The sequence below is a fragment of the Telmatherina bonti genome (assembly GCF_933228915.1).
Source record: "Telmatherina bonti genome assembly, chromosome: 6".
NCBI classification, from domain to species: domain Eukaryota; kingdom Metazoa; phylum Chordata; class Actinopteri; order Atheriniformes; family Telmatherinidae; genus Telmatherina; species Telmatherina bonti.
In genome coordinates, this window is record NC_136624.1 from 15,057,678 (window position 1) to 15,078,736 (window position 21,059).

At 37.8% G+C, this 21,059-nt stretch overlaps 1 protein-coding gene across 1 annotated transcript in view; it reads left to right on the forward strand.

Moving 5' to 3' along the window:
* Nucleotides 1-21,059, forward strand: part of stab1 (stabilin 1) — a gene marked incomplete at its 5' end in the record, with an annotated part of 111,724 nt that overhangs the window by 61,856 nt on the left and 28,809 nt on the right. Inside the window, 13 exons of the mRNA XM_079241976.1 lie at nucleotides 106-186; nucleotides 284-430; nucleotides 2,945-3,079; nucleotides 3,163-3,222; nucleotides 4,288-4,464; nucleotides 5,908-5,994; nucleotides 7,528-7,674; nucleotides 8,268-8,324; nucleotides 8,407-8,575; nucleotides 8,703-8,852; nucleotides 12,198-12,299; nucleotides 13,297-13,413; nucleotides 20,850-20,982. Coding sequence (XP_079098102.1) covers nucleotides 106-186; nucleotides 284-430; nucleotides 2,945-3,079; nucleotides 3,163-3,222; nucleotides 4,288-4,464; nucleotides 5,908-5,994; nucleotides 7,528-7,674; nucleotides 8,268-8,324; nucleotides 8,407-8,575; nucleotides 8,703-8,852; nucleotides 12,198-12,299; nucleotides 13,297-13,413; nucleotides 20,850-20,982 — 1,562 coding nt within the window. The remainder of the gene's footprint in view (nucleotides 1-105; nucleotides 187-283; nucleotides 431-2,944; nucleotides 3,080-3,162; nucleotides 3,223-4,287; nucleotides 4,465-5,907; nucleotides 5,995-7,527; nucleotides 7,675-8,267; nucleotides 8,325-8,406; nucleotides 8,576-8,702; nucleotides 8,853-12,197; nucleotides 12,300-13,296; nucleotides 13,414-20,849; nucleotides 20,983-21,059) is intronic.

Sequence of the window (21,059 nt, forward strand, 5' to 3'; positions counted from 1 at the left end):
AGCTTATGAGGCAGGACTTTTCAAACAAACAGCAGAACTTATTCCAGGAGACATTTCCCTCATCAATCATCCCCAGATTTTCACTTTGTTTTATGTGTTTCAAAGGGATCGGTATTTCCTGGTCTACATAGTGATGGGCCATTCACTGTCTTTGTCCCTCTGACGGAAACCAACAATGTGACAACTGTGAGGCCAACAACTGTTGCTTGTTGATTACAGCATTGATCTATAATCTGCAATCCTTCTGCAGTTAGGTTGCTAATCTTTGCTTGTTGGACTACAGATTGATAAATGGAGGTCAATGGGTCGTTTGGAGGATCTGGTTGGCTACCATGTTGTTACCTGTGAGAGTTTGACCGAAAGTGATCTTAAAACCACTGAGCGTGCAGTCTCGGTGTCGGGATACACCCTTCACTTCAGCCTGCAGCAGGTAAAACACACACCTACCATGAAGTCTACTACAATCATTTAGCAGACACTTTTTCCCAAAGCGACTGAACTACAACAAAAGCAAGAAATCAAACAGTTGGAGACATCACAGACTGCTGCGAGTCCAGTTGGACACAGACAGACATGTATAAAGTACTAGGAATCAAGACTTAAGTAAAAGTACAAGTACTCTATGAATGAAGTTACTTGAATAGAAGCTGAAGTGTTCTTGAAGTGCCCCACTTAAGTAGAAGTACTAAAGTATTCAACATTTTTTGTACTTAAGTATTACAAGTAGTTTATTTAAAAAATTTTACTCAAGTACTGAAAGTAAAAGTAGTTCATTGTGTTGTGTAGTTTTTTTTAAGACAACATTTAACTTTGTATATCCCAGGTGTCCCACTCTTTTTATTTTTTAACTGGCATGAAACTGAAACTTACGCACTTGCGTAGAGAGATTGTCTATAGCGACATACATCACACTCTAACAAGTATAATGGATTTAAACAAATTACAATCGTGTTTCTTTTCTTTTTTGCTGTTGTAACGAATAACGACGCAAGACAACGAAAAACGTATCGGGGTAAAAGTATCCTAGTAATCCAAAATATGTGGTGGAGTAAAAGTGGAAGTAGGAGAGAAAAAGTAATACTTCAATTAAGTGAAGATACCACATTTTACTACTTGAGTACAGTAGTGAAGTAGTTCTACGTTGTTACTATATATCTATGGACACAGATGGTGCCATGTCGTAATAAAGTCAGTGTATTTTTTTCTGTTCACTGACCCGACCCAGGCTTGATTATTGCCAGACCAGTTCAATTAAGAAATCACTTAAATGGAACCTGTCTGAGGAAGTGAAGCAGGATGAGCCACAGCCAAAACCATTATCCAAACATGGAGAAAACTGGGAACAGTGGCAAACCTTCCTGAGAGTGGTCGACCTTCCCAAATTACTCCAAGAGCACAGGGGGTCATAAAGAACCCGTAACAACACCTAAAGACCTGTTCATGATTCAACAATCAGAGAGAGAGACTGGGCAGAAACTGCATCCATGGGAAAGTTCCACAGCCAAAACCTCCACTGACCAAAAAGAACACAAAGACTCACCTCATATTTGCCAAGAAACATCGTGAAAAGCCCCAAGACTTTTGGAAAAACATTCTTTCAAGACAAAAGTCAAACTTTTTGGAAAGTGTGTGTCCCGTCACAGTTTGCATAAAAATAAACCAGCATTGGACGAAACTCATACCAACAGTCAAACATGGTGGTGGTAGTGTGATGGTCTAAGGTTACTTTGCTGCTTCAGGACGACTTGCTGTGATTGATGGAAACATGAATTCCGCTGTCTACCAGAAAATGTTGCTTGTGTTATACAACAGGACCTGAAACACACCAACAAGTCCACCGCTGAATGCCCTCAAAAAACCAAATGAATGTTTTGGAGTGGCCGAGTCAAAGTCCAGACTTGAATCCTATTTAGATGCAATGATGTGATCTTAAATGGGCACTTCATACTGGAAAACTCTCCTATGTGGGTGAGTTAAAGCAGTTCTGAGGAGAAAAGTTGGCCAAAATTCCTCCTCAACATTATGAAAGACTCACTACCAGACTCACTACCAGCGAGAGCAGCAACCAGCTTTCGCTGCTGCAGGTGGCTCAGCCAGTTAATACGTTCAAGGGGCAAATACTTATTATAAAGGCCAAGAGAACTTTTATGCTTTAAAACAATAAAATCACTGTTTAAAATCTGCATTTTGTGTTTATTCAGGTTATGTTTGTCTAATATAAAAATTTTAGTGATGATCTGATACATTTAAATGCGACAAATTTGCAAAATAGTAACGAATCACAGCACTGTAGGTGGATGAATAAAGTTTTAGTCAAATGTTCACTATAAAAAGTTGATTGATTTTTCAACAGGAGTATTGAAATAAGCTTGTGAACAGTTTTAACTTGTGCTTAGCTTCAGTAAAAGCTCAGTTAGCTTAACCTGTTAAGCCCTAGCCATTTTTCCAGAAAACAAATCCCAACATCTTTACAGTAAACGAAGATCTCTTTTTAATAACATGTGATTGTAATTCTTTCAGTCCTTTTTGAGAATGGATAAGCCTGTAAGGGTTACATGCATGAGGAATATATACATATAATAAAATGTATCATTGCTATTTTATATGTAGGAAGCACAATGTCTTTACCGAGCCGACTGAGGGGAATCTAAGATAGGAAAATATCACATTTAGTGAGCTGTGATGCTCCACAAACTCTTTTTGGTGCCACTTATTCTCATTCAAAAGTTTAAAGTTGCAGACAGCTTTACTGTTTAATGCCATTTGTTGAAATATTACAAAAAATTGCCCTTAAATCTCAGCCAACTTTTTTTCCCCCCACATTATCACCTCCTGCATATCTATTGTGATTCTTTACAGCGGACATTTAGATTTTTCTAAAGGTTGGTGCAATGTTTTCCTGAATGGAACTAATTCTTTCCCCGCCTGTCTCTGCTCTCCACAGGGTTCTGTCTGGATCAACAACAGATCCAGGATTGTGAATAGTGATTACACCACAAAAAATGGAGTTATACACCACATTGACACAGTGCTGATACCGTTCGAGCTGGAGGACAGACCCCTTCTTCAGCATAAAACGGTGTGTATTTTATTCAAAATCAATTCAGTGACGAATCTGAACAAACAAACAAAAAACGGATTTCTCTGTTTCTATGTGTGTAGATGAACTTAAGTACAGCAGCTGAGGTTTATGGCTACACTGAGTTCTACAAACTTATTAAGGTAAAACTGAGAATGAAACTACAACTTCATTTGGCAATTCGCTGAATGAATATTCTTCTTTTATGTAACACTTCATGTTTTCTCTTGTTCACTTTTTTTTCCTCTGATAAATTCAGAAGTAGAAATACTCATGTTTATTTTGCAGAACAGCCAAAGAAGTGGACTGACTGACCATGAATAGAGATTTAAAAATTAAGCTTGAAATTTAATTGATATGTTTTATGGAATTTTGTCTTCTCACATATAAACCCAATTTAAAAAAAAGTCAGGATGCTGTGTTCCTCAAAATAAAATGGTGAAGACTTTAAATATCCCACCATCTACAGCTTATGATATCATCCAATGATTCATAGAATCTACAGAAATATCTGTGCATAGATGGACAAAGACGAAGGTCAAAACTGGAATCTCTTTAGGTCTTCCGGCTGCACTAAATGAAAAACAGACACGATTCTCTACTGGAAATCCCAACATGTGGTCAGCAAGACTTCCAGAAATGTCTGTCTGACAGCACAGTTCACCCTGAAATCCACAAAAGCAGGTTGAAGTTTTGTCATGCAAAAAAGAAGTCAACAGGATCCAGAATTGCTGCCATCTCCACCGGACCAAAGCTTGTTGGAAATGATGGGAAGCACGTGGAAGTGGAAAACTGTTCAGTGTGGGCTGGGTCAGAATCTGAAAGTCTTTTTGGAAACCATGGACATTGTGTCCTACAGACCAGAGAGGAAAAAGACCATTCAGATGAAAGATTTTACTTTCATTTGTAGGATGCAATATGCTAGAAAACTTGTCTCTGCTGACTAACACAGATGCATATTTCATTCACTCTCACTGCACAGACTGCCTGCTTGTGACATTGAAGCATAAACTGTCACCACAGCTTCTGCTAAAACTTGTTGATTCACATCTCTGGTAGCTCCTGTATCTTTGGATAATTGTAATGTTTTTTTTCTTCCTTTTTCCTGTTAAAGATGTTATCTGATGGTCTTGTCACAAAACTTAGCAACTAAATGTTTTTTGAAGGAGTTTGTGCCGCTACATTCTCAGTTTCTGTCTTTTTGAAAGGATGTAGGGTTGCTGCCTGTTCTCGAGATGTCCATTCACCAGCCCTTCACCATGTTTTGGCCCACCAACAAGGTCCTCAACTCCCTGCCAGCTGAAAGGAAGCACTGGCTCTCCAACCCGGACCATCAGGATCAAGTTGCTGCCACGATCAAGGCTCACATTGTTCGCAACTCCAGGGTAAGAGAAAGGGAGACAAATTAAAAGTATGTTTGTCTTTAACAGAAGCCTTTTGAGAAAGGTTGAAAAAGCATGTAATGTTTCAACTTGTGATTATTTTCATACAAGTTTTCTTAATTTTTTACAGTTCACACCAGAATCTTCAAGAATCTAGCTTTAAACTTACTGAGTTGTGTTGTTTTGGTTACAGAGAATATCTGTTAGTTTGCACTCCAGAAACAACCAGCATGGTTTTCTTCATGTGACTTGGAGCTGCGTCAGTCATATTAAACCACGTTGTATGTTTGTGCAGTTTAAATATTATTCCCCGAGGTCGCGTCTGCCATTGTGAATAGCTGTACAAACTCTTGACACTGATCTGTGTTGATGACTTTCAGTCAGGATTTGGACCACATCACAGAACTACCTTCATCCAACTTTTGAATGACATCCATCTAAAAGCAGATAGTTGCAGATGCAGTTTGGGATCTTTTAGATTGCATTGCTGGATTTGACACATAACATCCTATTTAACCAGTTAGAAAACTGGGAGAGAGTCTCTGATGGAGTTTTAGGTTTGACGCGTACTTTAATAAGGATGACATGAATAGTTCTCCAAGGCTTCATCTTGGGTCCCAAATTAAATATCTGAAAATTATGCTGGCGACCATATCTATATATTACTGCCTTACCAGGGGACTCTGGCATCATACAAAGCTTAATTGTGTGCCTCAATCAAAATAATACTTCAATTGGACAGAATTTTATCAATCTAAAACTTGATTTGAAATCCAAATTTAATTTTTGTAGCTGAAGATTAAAGGAAAGGAGTGGGAAAATTGAATAAAAAAAAATCAACTATCGAGATTTTTTGCTTCACAATTTAAATTTTTTTCTTTTTAACTAAATATCTACTTTTTTCAAATAAGAAAAATAATCCAGGATAAAATTTTTGTCATTTTTATTGTTTTTTCAGCAGAATGATGGTCTGGCTACTGTATTGATTTTTCCTAACTGAAATAAAAAAAAAAAAAAAGATGAGCAAAAACATTTTTTTTTCTAATCTACAAAAATCAGCAATATCAAAAAATTGAAAGAATCACAATTTAAATCGAATCGGCATCCTAAAAATCAGAATCTGATCAAATCGGGACAAAAGCATATTGTCACAGCCCTAATATATTCCCTTGCATATGTGCGTTTTTGTTTTGATCTCATGTTAATTCCTGTGCTACCTCATCGCTTTCTTCTGATCATGTGCACCACGCTGTGCCCTTTGTATTAATATGTGTTTCGAATTTGCCTGTAAATCATAACATTTCACAGTCTAAGTGAGTTAAATGTTTGGTTAAGTTTTGGTCTTAGACATTTTCTAGATATTTTGAGACATATTGGCAGGAAAGAAATTTAAATGTAGATAACATCCCATGCAGGAAGGAAACATGACTCTGTGTTTGTTTGTAGCTCATATCTGTTGCTCTACCGATGAAGTCTTCATACCGGACCATGCATGGATCCACCATCAAGTTCAGCTGTGACAAAACACTGGTGGTGAGTAAAACAAGACCATATATGCCTGGCTGCTTAGTGTTGCCATGGTAACGGATGTGGTCACATGCCATGAAAAACGTTTTCTAATATCCAGACGAAAGGAGGAAGTTTGTTTTAGTTGTTCTTATTACATGATCAGAATCCTACAAGACACGACAGGGACATAAAACCTGGTTGGACTCTCAGAGGACAATCTAATATTGGTCACTGAAGTCATGATAACAGACAGAGCTAGACAATATATCGTTTGAGCACCATAGTTGCAACATACACATGTGCAACACTCCCATCGCTGGTCCTGTAACATTTCATTTTAATTTCATTTATTAATTTAGCACACATATCAATGTACAACATACAATGGTGCAAGGAGAGAGAGCGAAGCCAAAAGGCTTGTTCAGCAGCTCCACACCTTTTACTAATAAAAACAAGAAAATTTATATGGCTAACTAATAAGCAGAAAAACAGCAAGAAATAAAGAAATGTGCATAAAAAATTTGCATTTCATAAGAAAATATGGACAGAAAATCTGATGAAGACAAGAGCAATCAGTAACTCATATAAAGAAATAATGGCATAATTACAAAAGAAAATAGGATAATGGGGAAAAATCCATCAGATAAGCACATGAAGGGATGGGAAATAAAAATAATTTTTTAAAAAAAAGGTAAGATATAATTTTGCTGCTTTTTAGAAAGTGTATGGAAGGATATGAATCTCAGTGAAGGAGGTAGTTCATTCCACATTGTAGGACCTCTATAGGACAAGTCAAACTGATGGTGTCACGTACGGAAAACGGTAAATACACAGCTACATTATTACCAGGCAAATGAACTCAACATGCTCATTTGTGCAATTGTCCATCTGTCCATCTGTCCATCTACACCTTGCAGGCGGAGATGGTGAGCCCATCCATTTTTCTTTACAACTGCTCCAGCGTGGGCAGTCGTAAATGAAACTTGTTTGAATGAAACATTTGCTCAGGATGAAGCACAATAAAGGCAAACAGTAAAAGAAAAACTTCAACACGGAAAAAACTGTACTCATGTCTAGAAAGAGGTAAAATCATTGGTGCATCCTGGACAGGTAACCAGTCCATCACAGGCCCAACACAGAGAGACAAACAACCACACACACACACACACACACACACACACACACACACACACACACACTCCTAGGGACAATTTTAGTGACAGCTTAACCTAACATGAATTTTTGCACATTGGGAGGAAGTCGGAGTACCCGGAGAGAACCCACACATATACAGGGAGAACATGCAAACTCCACACAGAAAGGCCATTGACCAAACCTTCCAGCCATTCAAACAATCTATTAAAATTTCCTTTTTTTTCATCTTGCAATATGTATTGCAGAAAAAAATGACTACGTACATTTTTTTCCAATGTTTTGCAGCCCTAATGACACATTCACTTTTACTTCACATAGAAACAGCACACTCCACTGTCTATAATGAATGTCTATGTGGTTGTACTACTGAAAATGTACTGATTTTTTTGTTTGTGTGTTCAGGGAGAAATATTGATGAATGATAATTCCGCCAGGCTGGTGGATCGCTACATGAAATTCAAAGAGGGCTTGGCGTTTGGCATCGACCAGTTGCTGGAGCCACCTGACCTTGGATCGTTTTGCGACAGTTTGGAGAACAAAACCACCCGTGTAAATACTGCTAATGCACATCATATTAACACAGCTGCTAAATTCACTGTCTGCATGTTCATATTGTCATAGCTGTGTGATTTATTTCCTGAAATCTCTGCAACAATGCTGAAGAGTGCAAAGTTACAAATGAGAAATACACGAACAGTCAAACATTTGGAAGCACTTTCCCATTGGATTTAACAGTAAAGTGTGTCCAAACTATTGACAGGTAGGGCAAACCAGGCTGAAATAAATCAGAATTATCCTTTAATTTCACAGGAATCGCTGCAGTTGCTGGATTGGAAGTAAAAACCCACTCAAAAATGTTGGAATACTGTGTAAAATGTACACAAAAACAGAATTATATGATTCATAAATCTCTTTAACCCATATTTTATCACCAGCAGAACATAAACAATCCATCAGATGTTCAAACTGAGACATTTTATCATTTCATGGAAATTATTAGCTCAATATGAATTTGATGGCAGCGAACATGATGAGGATGAACGGTCTTCCATCGCAGCTTCTTTACAAAGTGTAATGTTTGTTAAATGAAGGCATTTTTTTAGTGTTTGAAACTGGTCTCAACGCTCCTTTAAATGTTTCAGGGGCGTTGTGGAAGCTGTATTATAACTCCCTCCTGTCCCCTAAAACATGAAGACATGGTAAGACCTGCTTCTGAACTTAAATGAGAAATATGGGCGCTGTAGATAAAATGTTATGAATTTCATTTCTGCTTTCATGCAGGGAAGGAAAGAGCTTTGCTCAAAATTTCGCTCCAGGTTTCGAGGCAGCCACAGAGGGTGGATTGATAACATGGAGAGTTCCTTCAGCCGGAGCAGCTGTCAGAGGGTTTGCCTGTTTCCTACATGGGTGCCAAAGTGCTGCAAAAACCATTACGGCAGAGATTGTCAGGGTAAGAAATTAACATGTCTGGTTAGATCGTCTCTCCATGTGAGAGTCTCTCAAGAATGTGTGTTTTCTTGGAGTTATGTGTTAGTCTGCATTGTGTTCCGACTCCATCCTTTCTTTGTGTGTTTCAGTGTGTCCAGGTGGTGTTAAGGACCCCTGTGGCGAACACGGTACTTGTGATGATGGTATGCGTGGTTCAGGTTTGTGTCGGTGCAACAAAGGATTCAAAGGAAAAGCCTGCGAATTGTGCGCCAGTGGTTACTACGGCAGCAACTGTACAGGTACATCATAGACAAGCACACTAAAGGCACAAACGGAATTAAAACGGAATAAAAAAAATAAATGAATGCAACAGAGAAAAATCCTGCCAATGCAGCAACTGCTTGCCGAGATACTTACTCTGATAGACACCTGAAAACACAGAGAAACTTGTTTTTAGAAAACAGCATGTTTTTGTTCAGAGGCTGCGACAACGAAGGGAGGCAGACAAAGTGGTTTTACTATGAAAATAGTACAGAACCAGGTGATCGTGGCAGAGCACACCAGGTCCAGGTGTGACTCATGCCACTGAGTCACACAGGCACCTGCATAGACTTGAGCAGAAAGTCAGGAAGTATTGGCATTTTTTAAAAATCAATAATAACAGAGATGATCTGCAGGGTCGAACTGTGGCTCAGAGTTCAACCTCTGCAGTCTGGAGGATTGTAAGACTTGTACGCATGTTTATGTCCACAAAGGTTCTTTAATCTGTTTATAATACTCATCAGACTGGTGCTGTTTACACACTTACTACTTATATTTACATGTTTAACAAGTTTGAACAGAATAAATTATCCAACTGCCTGGATTAAAATAACATTTTCATCTGAACGATTGATCAGATCAGAAACTTCTGATGTTTATTTAAAGTATTTTCAAAAAATGTAATTAATTTAAAAGGACAATGAATGTAAATAAACATTTTAATGTAAATAAACTAGAATTGGGGAAAAAAAAAAGCTACATGACATCTTTAGTCCCTGACAAGTCAATCAACAAATAAGAAAAACAACAAGACATAAATAACAACAAAATTGTTTAACAAAGAGAAAAACAAGTTCCCATCACAAGAAGCCAGGATGCACTAAAAGAGAACAGAAAATATAAAAACATACAGAATTATACTGTGTTTTATTAAAAAAAATCTTTGATATAATTGATTATCACAGATCCAATTCCAAGTTCTCACAACTATTATCTGAGAGTAGCTGTTTACTGTATGCTGCGTGTCTGAAATAGTTTTACAGGCTCTACCCCTTTTTCCACTAATTCTGGACTCAATGAACTCATTGAAGGAGCAAGTCATTGTAAAATATTATATATGGAGAAAGCTGCCTTAAATTGTTTTTATTGCAATCAGGCTTTTAATCCAAAAGCTATAAACATGGCTAATGACTAAAATTGGTAACAGTTGATATTTTGATGTGAATTTTGCATTAAACATAAGGAAACTAGTGTTTTCATGGATTACCTCTGTATTATACAGTTGTGCTCATATTTATTCATACCCTTTCATTAAAGGTGGAGTATGTAAGATTTTCAATATTTAAAAAAATTAACTAATAAAATAACTACAATCACAAAGATAGTTTTTTGAACAGTCTGCCCATATTTGATGCGTTATTAAATTACAAGTTTAATCAATGACTAATGACAAAAAGCACTTTTTTTACTGGTTGGCAAACATTTAAGAAGGGTCTTTTTATGGGTCTAATTATGATTGTAGTTGTTTTTTTAGTTAATTTTTTTTTAAATATTGAAAATCTTACATACTCCACCTTTAAAGAAGGAAAAAAACAGCTGCCTGCAAAATAAATTAAAACTGACTAAAGTAATAATAAAAATTTCATGAACATCATTACATTATCATATAATTCTGGTTCAATAGAAATTTTTTTTTTTTAAAAAAAGCAAACAGATAAGATAATTTATTACATATTACATCACTCACAAACTAATATTTTGTTGAACAATCCTTTAATGTTTCCGCTACAGTCAGGTGTTTTCAGCTCTAATTTGTCCTGGACCAATTTGTTTGTTTGTAATTTCTTTCTTTCTTCAATTCAATTAAATGAAATAACAGTGTCTTATTTTACTAAACTATATTTTTGCAAAATTTTAGTTATTGTTCCTTTTTTAAGTCTCCAGTTATTTGAGTGACTGTTGTAAATTCATCATTTTCTTTAGTGAAAGGGTATGAATACATATGAGCACTACTGTAAGATTTTTAGTAATAAATCTTATATTGTCGGAAAACCTGTTTCATTTTCTTTTAAACCGAGCCACGTTTGTTAGGAAAATACATTCGTGGGATGATCAGAAGATTTTAAATGTGGGTTGGATGAAAAAAAAAAAAATGCTCATATATCTCTGCTAATACCAACCAGCTTATTCTGCTAATGACTTCCTTCGTTTTTGTTTTTTTTTTAACTAACCTGCTTTACATGTCCTGATCCTTCACCATTTCTTCTTTGTTCTTTTGGTAAATCTGATGTTTTCCCTCCATATACAATACCAGTAAAATATTTGGACACACGTTTCTATTAAATCCAGTAGGAAAGTGTGTCTATACTTCTGACCAGAGGTCACTGTAGATAACATATAGTCCTAACAGCACAGTTTTAGATGTGAGATATGGTCCATTAGGTGTTAGCTCTACCTGTACAAGGTGGGCTTTGGAGGCCGGGTGCTAAAATCAGCTCATCTGGCTCCAGATGTTCAGGCATGAAACTTCTTTTACTGCCAAGAGTTTTCAACCACAAGTAATGATAGGTGTGTTTGTTGTTTTTGAATCGCCACAACGTGTTTGCTTCACTGCAGATCCAGCTCCAGAAAGTTTGTTAGAGCACACACACACATCAGCTCCATCTTATTATGTCAAAAAGGATTTCAGAAGCTAAATCACAATCAGGGAATTCAGATCCATTAAATCACGCAGGGAGGTTAGCTTGGTAACAAAACAAAGAGGAAGCGAGCGAAGTGAGGTGGACACAAGCAGCAGTTTGGAATGAAACGTGAACATGTTACCAACCTTCGCCTCCACCAAAAATCTGGTTAATTCTTAATCCCTGAACACTGAACCTCCCCATAGAAAACCCAACCTAAAACCAAAGAATCTCACCCCATCAGCTCTCCAGCAGTCTGTCACCATAGCAACCCTGCACACTCGCCATGCTTGGATGTGCTCGGAGCTTTTGACAAACCCGCCAGCTGTCTTCACTCAGCCGACAGAGTTAAAAACACGAAACAGCTGCAGATTGTCTGTTTTTGTTTCACAGTTTCCTTTGAGACGAATCCCTCTGTCTTTCTCAGTGGGGGAGCGCAGGTGTCTCTGCTGTTGTACAAGCAAAACACGCCGTCATGCTTGCTTTGAACCACTGAACTGTACTTTGGGAGTGGTAATTACCTCCACTTTTTTAGGTCTCCTGGATGTTCCTCACAGTGATAATATAAAGGGTCCAGATCATGTCACCACAGACTGCAGAGCCCAACCGTATCTGCAGAAATCCTGGATGTCTGAAATAACTTGTAATCTCACACCTTTGCAAGATTGTGAAAATGTGTGAAATCATGTTTCTGTCTCTTAGCCTGCAGCTGTGCGAGGAAGGGGAAATGTGACGAAGGTATTGAAGGAACTGGATGTGTCTGTGAGCCAGGATGGGAAGGTGATCGCTGCGAGAGAAAGATGGGTGAGTGTTCCTCCTGAAGGCAGGTGACGAATGACTTCCTGATCTCAGGACCAGTAAATAATGGCTTCGCTTTGCCTTATGCCAGCATGTCTGTGGCAAGCAGAATAAAACTTGTGGTATAATTTAGATATGATTCTTATAATGAACTCAACTTTATTTATAGAGTACAACTAAAAAAGATACAAAAAAAACAACAATAAAACAATTGGTTTTATTATATAAATATTAGGAATAGTTACTTTCTACTCCATTCCAGTTAGTGATATATATTTTGGCCTCATGTCAATATGGTAACATGAAAATTAATTGTAGAACATAAAAAGCTGGTTTTGGGGGTGTCTTTATTTCAGTAGCGCTGTCCATTATAAGAACTCTAGTCCGCTTACGAATGTAGCTGTCTGTTCACTTAAAGTGAACCGAATATAAGTAGACTACAGTCCAAAGGGCGTTGTTGGTAAAGACAACGAAAACAGAGTTTCAGACGCTGAAGTAACCAGGTAAAAGTTCCAAAGTTTAGTTTTCAATCTGATGGCAGCGACGCATCTCTAAAATGTTGGAACAGTGTGATGTCAATCAAATCAATCAAATCAAAGATACTTTATTTATGCCAAAGGAGAAATTCAAGAACATATTTTGACATTTCTTCTTTAAAAGTCCTGAAAATGAGGAGACCAGTTGCTGGAGTTTTAGTGAGGAGTGTTTTCTTGTCCGATGCAGGATTGTAGCTGCTCAACAGTCCTGAACCTTTGTTGTCGGATTTTTTCTAAGAAAACTGTTTGTTTATGTGACACACATATATGCAAAGACTTTAACAGCAGCACATTCATTTAAAGTGTAATTATGACAACTTTGAAGCGTGTGTTGTCATCAAATTGCAAGTTAAACTAAATGTTCCGAAGGTGATATCGACTTAATAGGTTATTACGAGTATTTCTTTTTGAAAAACTGCTTCTCGTTATAAAAAGATGTTGCTGACCATCGTTTCATGTTTGTCCAGGCTCAATCCCTAAGGAGTGCCGTCAGTGCCACGTGCAGGCCCGCTGCGTCCCAGGTATTGGTTGTCTGTGTGCAGCTGGATTTGAAGGCAACGGCACGTTCTGCAGTCCAGCTCCACGTGAGTGTTGTTCAGCCAGAAATGCTGAATCACTGCATCCTCATTGGGATTCTTAAAGGAACTGAAGCAGCAGAGTTATAAACAAGCCAACCAGAGTCTGGTAACTTCAGTGCAACAGACAAATAGCCTTTAAAAACAAATCACACATTGATCTGTCAGCACAGAGAAGCAGGAAGAGGAATATCGAGCTCGAACCTTCTACTGATAACATTTTTTTAGCTGATAGCTAGCTGCATACTGATAGATCACTCTGATGCAGCTGTGGCTCAGATACACAACTCCACGCTTTCAGAGGAGAAAAACTGCAGTGATGGTGTTTGAGTCTGCACCTTGGTAGGTTCTGCGTCCACATCACTGATCCACAGAGAGACCTTTCATGGTCCTGGCTTTGGTAATTATAAGCATGATGTAAGTATGATAGCTAAAATGCAGTAATCCCGTGTGACAATGCGACTCATATGAGGGCAGTGAGGGATGATGTGGAATCTCAAGCTTCGGTTGTTTTGCTCAGAAGCTGCAGCTTGTTGAGCATGACGGGCTTATTTCACAGTGCAGCTTTCACTAATGCACAGCAGAAATGAGCCCTCTGAGCCCATACTGCACACCACACACACAACCAGCAACATATTGTCAGACTAACTAGCGTTCCCTTTTATCACACACCCTCTTTCCTTTTCAGCACTTTGTCCTGAAACGTAAACATAATAAAGCAGTTGGCAATGCTAAATTAATGCTAAACTGCTAAACTACCTTTGTTTCTAGGAAGACTTTGAAACAGCAAGACGTCGTCCTTAAATTACTTTAGAAGTTTTTTGTTTTTTTTTTTCTAGAAATTATTTGGAAAACATTGAAACTGGATTTATTTTTGTTTAAATCAGGGGTGCCCAAGTCTGGTCCTCGAGATCTCTCATCCTGTAACTATTAGATGCATCTCTTCTCCAACACACCTGGATAAAATAGCTGAATTCCCTCTTCTGCACGTCATCCAGTTCTGCAGGGGCTCAGTATTGAGTCATGCATTTAATTCAGGTGTGCTGGAGAAGGGTCACATCTAACAGTTGCAGGACGGTAGATCTCGAGGGCTGAACCTGAGCACGTCTAAAATACAGCAGCTGCAATAATGATGGTAATCACACGAATGTTTACAAAAACTGATCGGGTATTTAAAAATATTGTTGGCAGATTTCCACAGAATGAGACCAGAGCCCCAAAAAAGTGGATCAGTACACCTCATCCCAATCATATATGTCATTTTTGTGTCTGTGTTGTTTACAATTCTCCGCTGCCCTTGTCAGCATAGACGGACATAGCTGAGCAAATTCTGAGTAGCTGCATCTTCCAATCAAGACACTTTTCAAGCCCCGTTTAACTTCTTGTTGGTTATTAATGTGTGGCTGTGCTGCTCTATTACCACTGGGAGGTGAACTTATGGAGGGACAAGCAAAAAGTTTTTGTTTGACAGTATTCACATGTATGGGCCCATTATGAAGCTCTAAATATGAAGAGATTACAAAAATTCTTGACCAGCATTTGACATCTGTTGTAAATATCAAGTTTATTGGGCCATTGATGAGATCCTATGACATCCCTTTGAAGTTGCTGCAGCGGATGTAACATATAAAGATGTATGGATGGAAAGTTGCATCCATCAGGCCCCTGTTGAAGAGAAGCATCCTGCTACAGTTTACAGGCTTTTCTTTGGGATGACACCACTTTTATTATGAATAAAATTATAATAGCCTTTCCTTGTGGACAGAACGTAAAAAAATAAATTCCCAACCAACCTCTGTGGTTGTTAACTGGTGGCACGTGGGCCAAAGCTGGCCCATCAATAACAACATCTGGCGCGCCAGATTATATGAATGATTATATGAAACTATTATGTAAGAGTTATTTGTCACTGCGCTGACACGGTGCTGCTTATAGCGCTGTGTTAAAACAACAGCATGGCCTTTTAAAAATGGTCAAGCTAGAGAGGAGAGAGAGAGACGCACAGCACGTCAGCTGCGTCGGGAGCAGAGGATGTTAGCTGTGAGAAACTGCCTGTGTAGCGGTAACTGTTCTGCAACATGGGCATGGGATGTGCCTGCCCATGAGGGTGGTCACTGCTGACTAATCACTGAGCTCTCCCCCTCTATGGGGTGGAGAGTTTCTAAAAATGCAGATGAGGTTTTTAAAGATGCACTAAATTTTATACCTTAAAATGTTGCATTTTTAAAACTATATCATGCAACTTTCTCGAGCCCTCGTTGTCCAGCAGCCTTCTAAGTCTGAAAAACCACACTTCACAGCTTTTTCTTCTGGGACACTGCAGGACATTGCAGCTGAGTTTATTTTTACACACCATGTCACATGCTTGTAAACGGTTATCAACGCACTGGCCATTTTGAACAGTGGCTGATACCAAAGAAATGCAAAAAGACGTTATCACAGGAAGAGAAGAAAGAAAGGAACAGAGCAAGAGATAAGACAAGAGTCAGGATAAGACTGGCTGGTGAGAGTTCACAGTACAGGTCACAGTACAGATATAATGCAAAATGATGCTGGATTAATTATTGAAATCGAGTGTCTCTCTGAGAAACTCTGCAAAGGTTATGTTGTGCTTCAGTAAGACATGGTTAGATTTGCAGATCAGAAAATTAATGTTGACCATAATGAATGAAGTTGTATAACAAACAGTGTCATGGCCAGCCAATCCCTGAACACCAGCAATTGCATGGGAATAAAATTAGTCTCAGCCTGGATTCGGACACGCACATCATAGGGGCTGGACTTTAACACGTTAATTCCGATTAATTAATAAAAGAAACTTTAACGTGTTAAAAAAACTGCATTTAATCGCAGAACCTTTGTTAGAGCACAGTTTCCTGGTACACCAATTACACTGATGCACATGATACTTCAGATACTAACTTTGCCACATTGGCGCCATATTTAGCGATGTTTCAGGTCTTCTGTGAGTCTAAGACAACATGAACATCAACAAGTCTTCTGTATTTTTCTGGTGGTATCAGGGACTTTTGGTGAGTAACACTGAAAGAACATGTAGTTTTCTCTTCTCCGTTATTAACACCTCCCTCTTCCCCCCTCCCATCCCGCATCCTAAAGAACACACATGTTGCTCGGTCCTCATGTAGCTCCACGCTGCTGTCAGAGCAGAGGTTGATCACCTCTGCTGCATGGTCAGAATGAATTTCCCTCTAAGTGATCCTGTTGTGGTTTACTGTCAGATATGAATGTCTATCGATTTGGATGAAAACTTATATTGTAGACTCTTAATCAGAGAATAACTGGACCTACAGCTGTAAGTTAATTTAAAACGACACTTCAACTTTGGATCTGTTCATTTTTGGCCATGGATGTTTTCTATTTCTTTTTTTTTTTTTTTTTAACTGTTTTAAATTTTAAATGTATTTTTCCAGACATTAATAGAGTTTAAATTTATAATATTAACCTCTTTTACTATTATTTGATTGAATAATACCTTCAATTATTCTATTTATTTCTATTATTCTATTAAATACCTTCTAAAAAATCTATTTAAATTAAAAAAAAAAAAAGTTGCTTTTTGGTGAAAATTTTGTGATACGATCAAAATGCAAATAATCAAGATTAATTAGTTACAAAGACTGTAATTAATCTTAATTAATTTTTTTAATTGAGTCCCACCCCCAATTTTTAGTGTTGGTTCAATAAATACACCGTGCTTGCACATCGCTGCCTTAAGTCAGTTTTTGACTGCAGACTTTTCCGCTCGTTGTTTTTCAGCTACAATTTCACGTTTAGCCTGACAAACAGCGCGACATCCAGACATAGCATCAAGCGTTGACAAAACACAGTAAACTCAATTGATCCACGTGTGGTGATTGCCCACATTAATGCAGACATCAACAAGTTATTAAGTTAGTATTTATTTATTTTATCCCCCACTGTGGAAACGTGGCAGAGATGACAGACAGTGCCAGAATCCTGTAATTTGTGCAGAATGTGGTTCTTGTTAAAAATGGCATTAATGTCCCTGGAAAATGTGAGAATGTGGCTGTAAAATGCTACTAATGCTGAGGAACAGTGATCCATCACACAACTCTGATCCAACCCCATATCGTCTCTGAGTGATCAGAGGTCACGTTTTCCAGCTTAGACTTGTTCCCTTGTCCTTTAAACTCTGAAATTCATGCAGATTGAATGAAGGCTTTAATGGTTATCTGACCGTAGGAGAAAATCCTTCAAACTTTTGAATAGTTTGAATAGTTTTTTTTAAAAAACTATTTAACAATTTTCTCACATTTGGAGACAAACCTTAGATCCTCACAAACCTTCATGAATGTTGCATTTGGGCCAAACTATGATCACAATCCCCTGATTTGATTTTTTTTTATTTTTTTATTTTTTTTTATCAAACCATATTAGCACTAAATTTCCCATCTCAACTATCTAATAATCTTTTGCAGCCTCAAATGTAAAAATTTGTAATAAGAGTTAAATAAAGTAGATAAGACAAAACATATATTGGTTCATACAATTTGCAGTTAAATAATATTTAAAAGCAAATGTATTGATCACCATTCATTTTAATGACAGCTTTTCGGTGCCGACACTTTAACCACTTTTCTAGAAATGTGGTGGTAAAGAAAAAAAGGGAAATATATTTAACAAAATATACTTTCACATTATCCAACAATAACAAAGCATTACTGAATACGTGTTGTGTGAGTGTGTTGAAGTGTGTTTTCAGAGCTGGTTGCTTTAATGGCAGTCTTGAAAAACAGAAACTGGTCAGCCTGAGGTTATGAGACGTGTGGGAAGAATGTGTTTTGACCGTGGAGGTTTTTCATACTCTCCAACGTCACAACAGGGTGCTCTGCCAGCCCTGTTGCAGGACACCACTGTTTCCTGGAGGTACATGTCCCCTTTGGGGTACTTGGAAAACACTCCAGAAAGTACATGACAAAACAAAAAATCTATATATAACAAAAGTTGATTCCATCTAAAATTAATGATAATCATGTAATATCAATAAAATACTAATGTAAGTGTATAAACTAAAATGTTAGTTAGTATTCAGTGTAATTCATTCTAGCACACCTGGGCCACCTACATACAAGGGTTTTTGACATGTTCTGGGTCCTACCAAAAGCTGCCACCTGTCAATCCTTTATCACATCTTAAACCTTAAACTTGGTTTAAATGCATTAGTTGCTGATAAGAACAATCATTAACAATATAAGGTGAAAATACAGCACCCAAACTGGCAAAAATTATCCTTAAATGTTTTATTTTGTGTCTTTATTTTTTCCTTCTTTCTTTCACAAATCAATTTAAATACAAACTCAACACAACACAATACATTTTGTAAAAATGGGACTCCCCAGAAAGCTATCTATAGCTCATAAACAGCGACCCAGACACCAAATGTTTTCCATAAATCACTGATTACTATAACTTGAGACATTATGTTTCTGATGTGGGTATAAACTAGCAGCATGAAGCCAGAATGATGTGCAGAAAAAACTACTAACAAGATATTCACTCACAAGATTAATAGAAAGAGACTAATGCTCACAAATTGTTCAATAATTTTTTTTAATGCACATTGGGCGCGGGTGTCCCATAGACATATATACATATATCTTTATTAAGGCAATGGTCATGCTAAAGTTAACACCTTCTGGCTAACTGCACCAGTATAGCATCAGTTCCCTTAGCTGAACTGCTGGTTGACATACATTAATGGGGACGTTGCAAACTGTAAAACTATGCATCACGGGGGGTTTAGAAGTGGGTATACTCAATGCTGACTGAACAATAAGTGGGTATACAGACAATGCCTACATATATCCTGGAATACACCTCTACTTGTGAGCAATTGTCATGGAATCAAGCAGAACATCTTAAGCAGCATCTTAGCTCACCTGTCATCACCTGTCACCTGTTTTTAGTAAATATTTGCTGAATTCAGGTTAACACAAGCTCCATCACTTCATCTAAAGCCCTTAAGGCACCAAAAACTCCACCCCCTGTGAAGATCTTGTCCTGCTGCTGATGATGTCTGGCAGAAATGGTAATGGACAAAAACACAGCATTCATTAATTTTCTGAACCGTTGAGTCCGGTTAAAGATCGCGGGGAATCTGGAGCCTATCCCAGAAATCATTGTGTGAGAGGCAGGGTACACCCTGCACAGATCGCTGGTCCTACACAGACAGACAATCAACCATTCACACTCACACACACTCCTATTAACCAATTAACTAACTGATTAATTAATGCGTGTCTTTGGATGGTCGGAGGAAGCCGGAGAATCCACACATAGACGGCAAGAACATGCAATCTCCACACAAACACAAACTTCCCCCAGCCAAGGATTGAACCACCAACCTTCTTGCTGTGCTAACCACTACGCCACCGTGCAGCCATGAACCTAAAATCTGTTTTTGACGTCGCAGCTGCAGGATAGATATAACGAAAAAGATGTTGTTGAGCAAGTTGTTCGAAAACTTGGAGAGTGATTTTAACCCCAGCTGGTTGAATCTCCATAGAGATGGACATGAGATGATCTCAAAACTTTTTTTTTTTTTTTAATTTTTTTTTTTTTTTTATTAAAAATGAAACAAGCTTTTAGTGATCAGAAAGGTTTGCACTGAATATAGTCATGAATTATTTCCATTCAATGTGTTAAAAAGACTGTTTTAAAATATTTTAAATTTGACAGTGTCTCATGTGAAGGCCAAGAGTCAAACACCTTGAATGAACTCAAAAACAAAACCCTAACACAGTAGTTTGTTCGCATTTTGTTTTAATTTGCAGCGCGTTTTTCTTCTTTTGCATTACGTTTTTGGATTTGCAGCACTCTTCTTTACATGCGTTTCCCGCTTGCATTTCTATTCCTTAATGCAGCTGTTTTTCTATATGAAGCGCGTTTGAAGGTATATGCGTCTGTTTTTCTATGTGAAGCGCGTTTGCACCCGTCGGCCACAATATTTATCACTACAGAATAGCATTGTTTCCCTTCATGTTCAAGTTACAAGAAGCAGAAAATAAAGATAAAAACAGATTACTTTTATTTACAGTCCTCAATCTATAAATCAAGTAATTAAATCAATCTAAATAAAGAGAAGGAACACCACATAATATTCACAGCTATGTTTGAACAATATAGAAGAGCATAAAGCCACACTGTTCTTTGTTACTTTTAAGCAGTCTATGTTAAAAAGTGCAGCTGGTTGCCTCCCTTTTCCTTCAACTATTAGACTGCTGTGTTACTCCAGTAGCCCAGAAAAGACTAACTAAACAAAGGCTGTAAGTTCATTTCCCACACGTCAGCATGAATTATGATTTCAGTTTGTGTGATGAGATATCTATTTTTCTATCAACCCAGACTTTTTAAGATATCTGAAATCTGCCTAATAGATGACTGTTTCATTAAAAATTCTCCAGCTGTGGACCTCTGCTCTGAATACAACGGAGGCTGCCACCTGAACGCAGACTGCAACCAGACAGGACTGGTTGTCAACTGTACCTGCACCAGTGGTTACCAAGGAGATGGATTTTCCTGTGAGCCCATCAACAGGTGTGTGGCTGGTCACGCCCTTTGACTTTATTTCTCCAAAGATCCCCATTCATGTTTGTCTTGTTTATTTTAGTCAT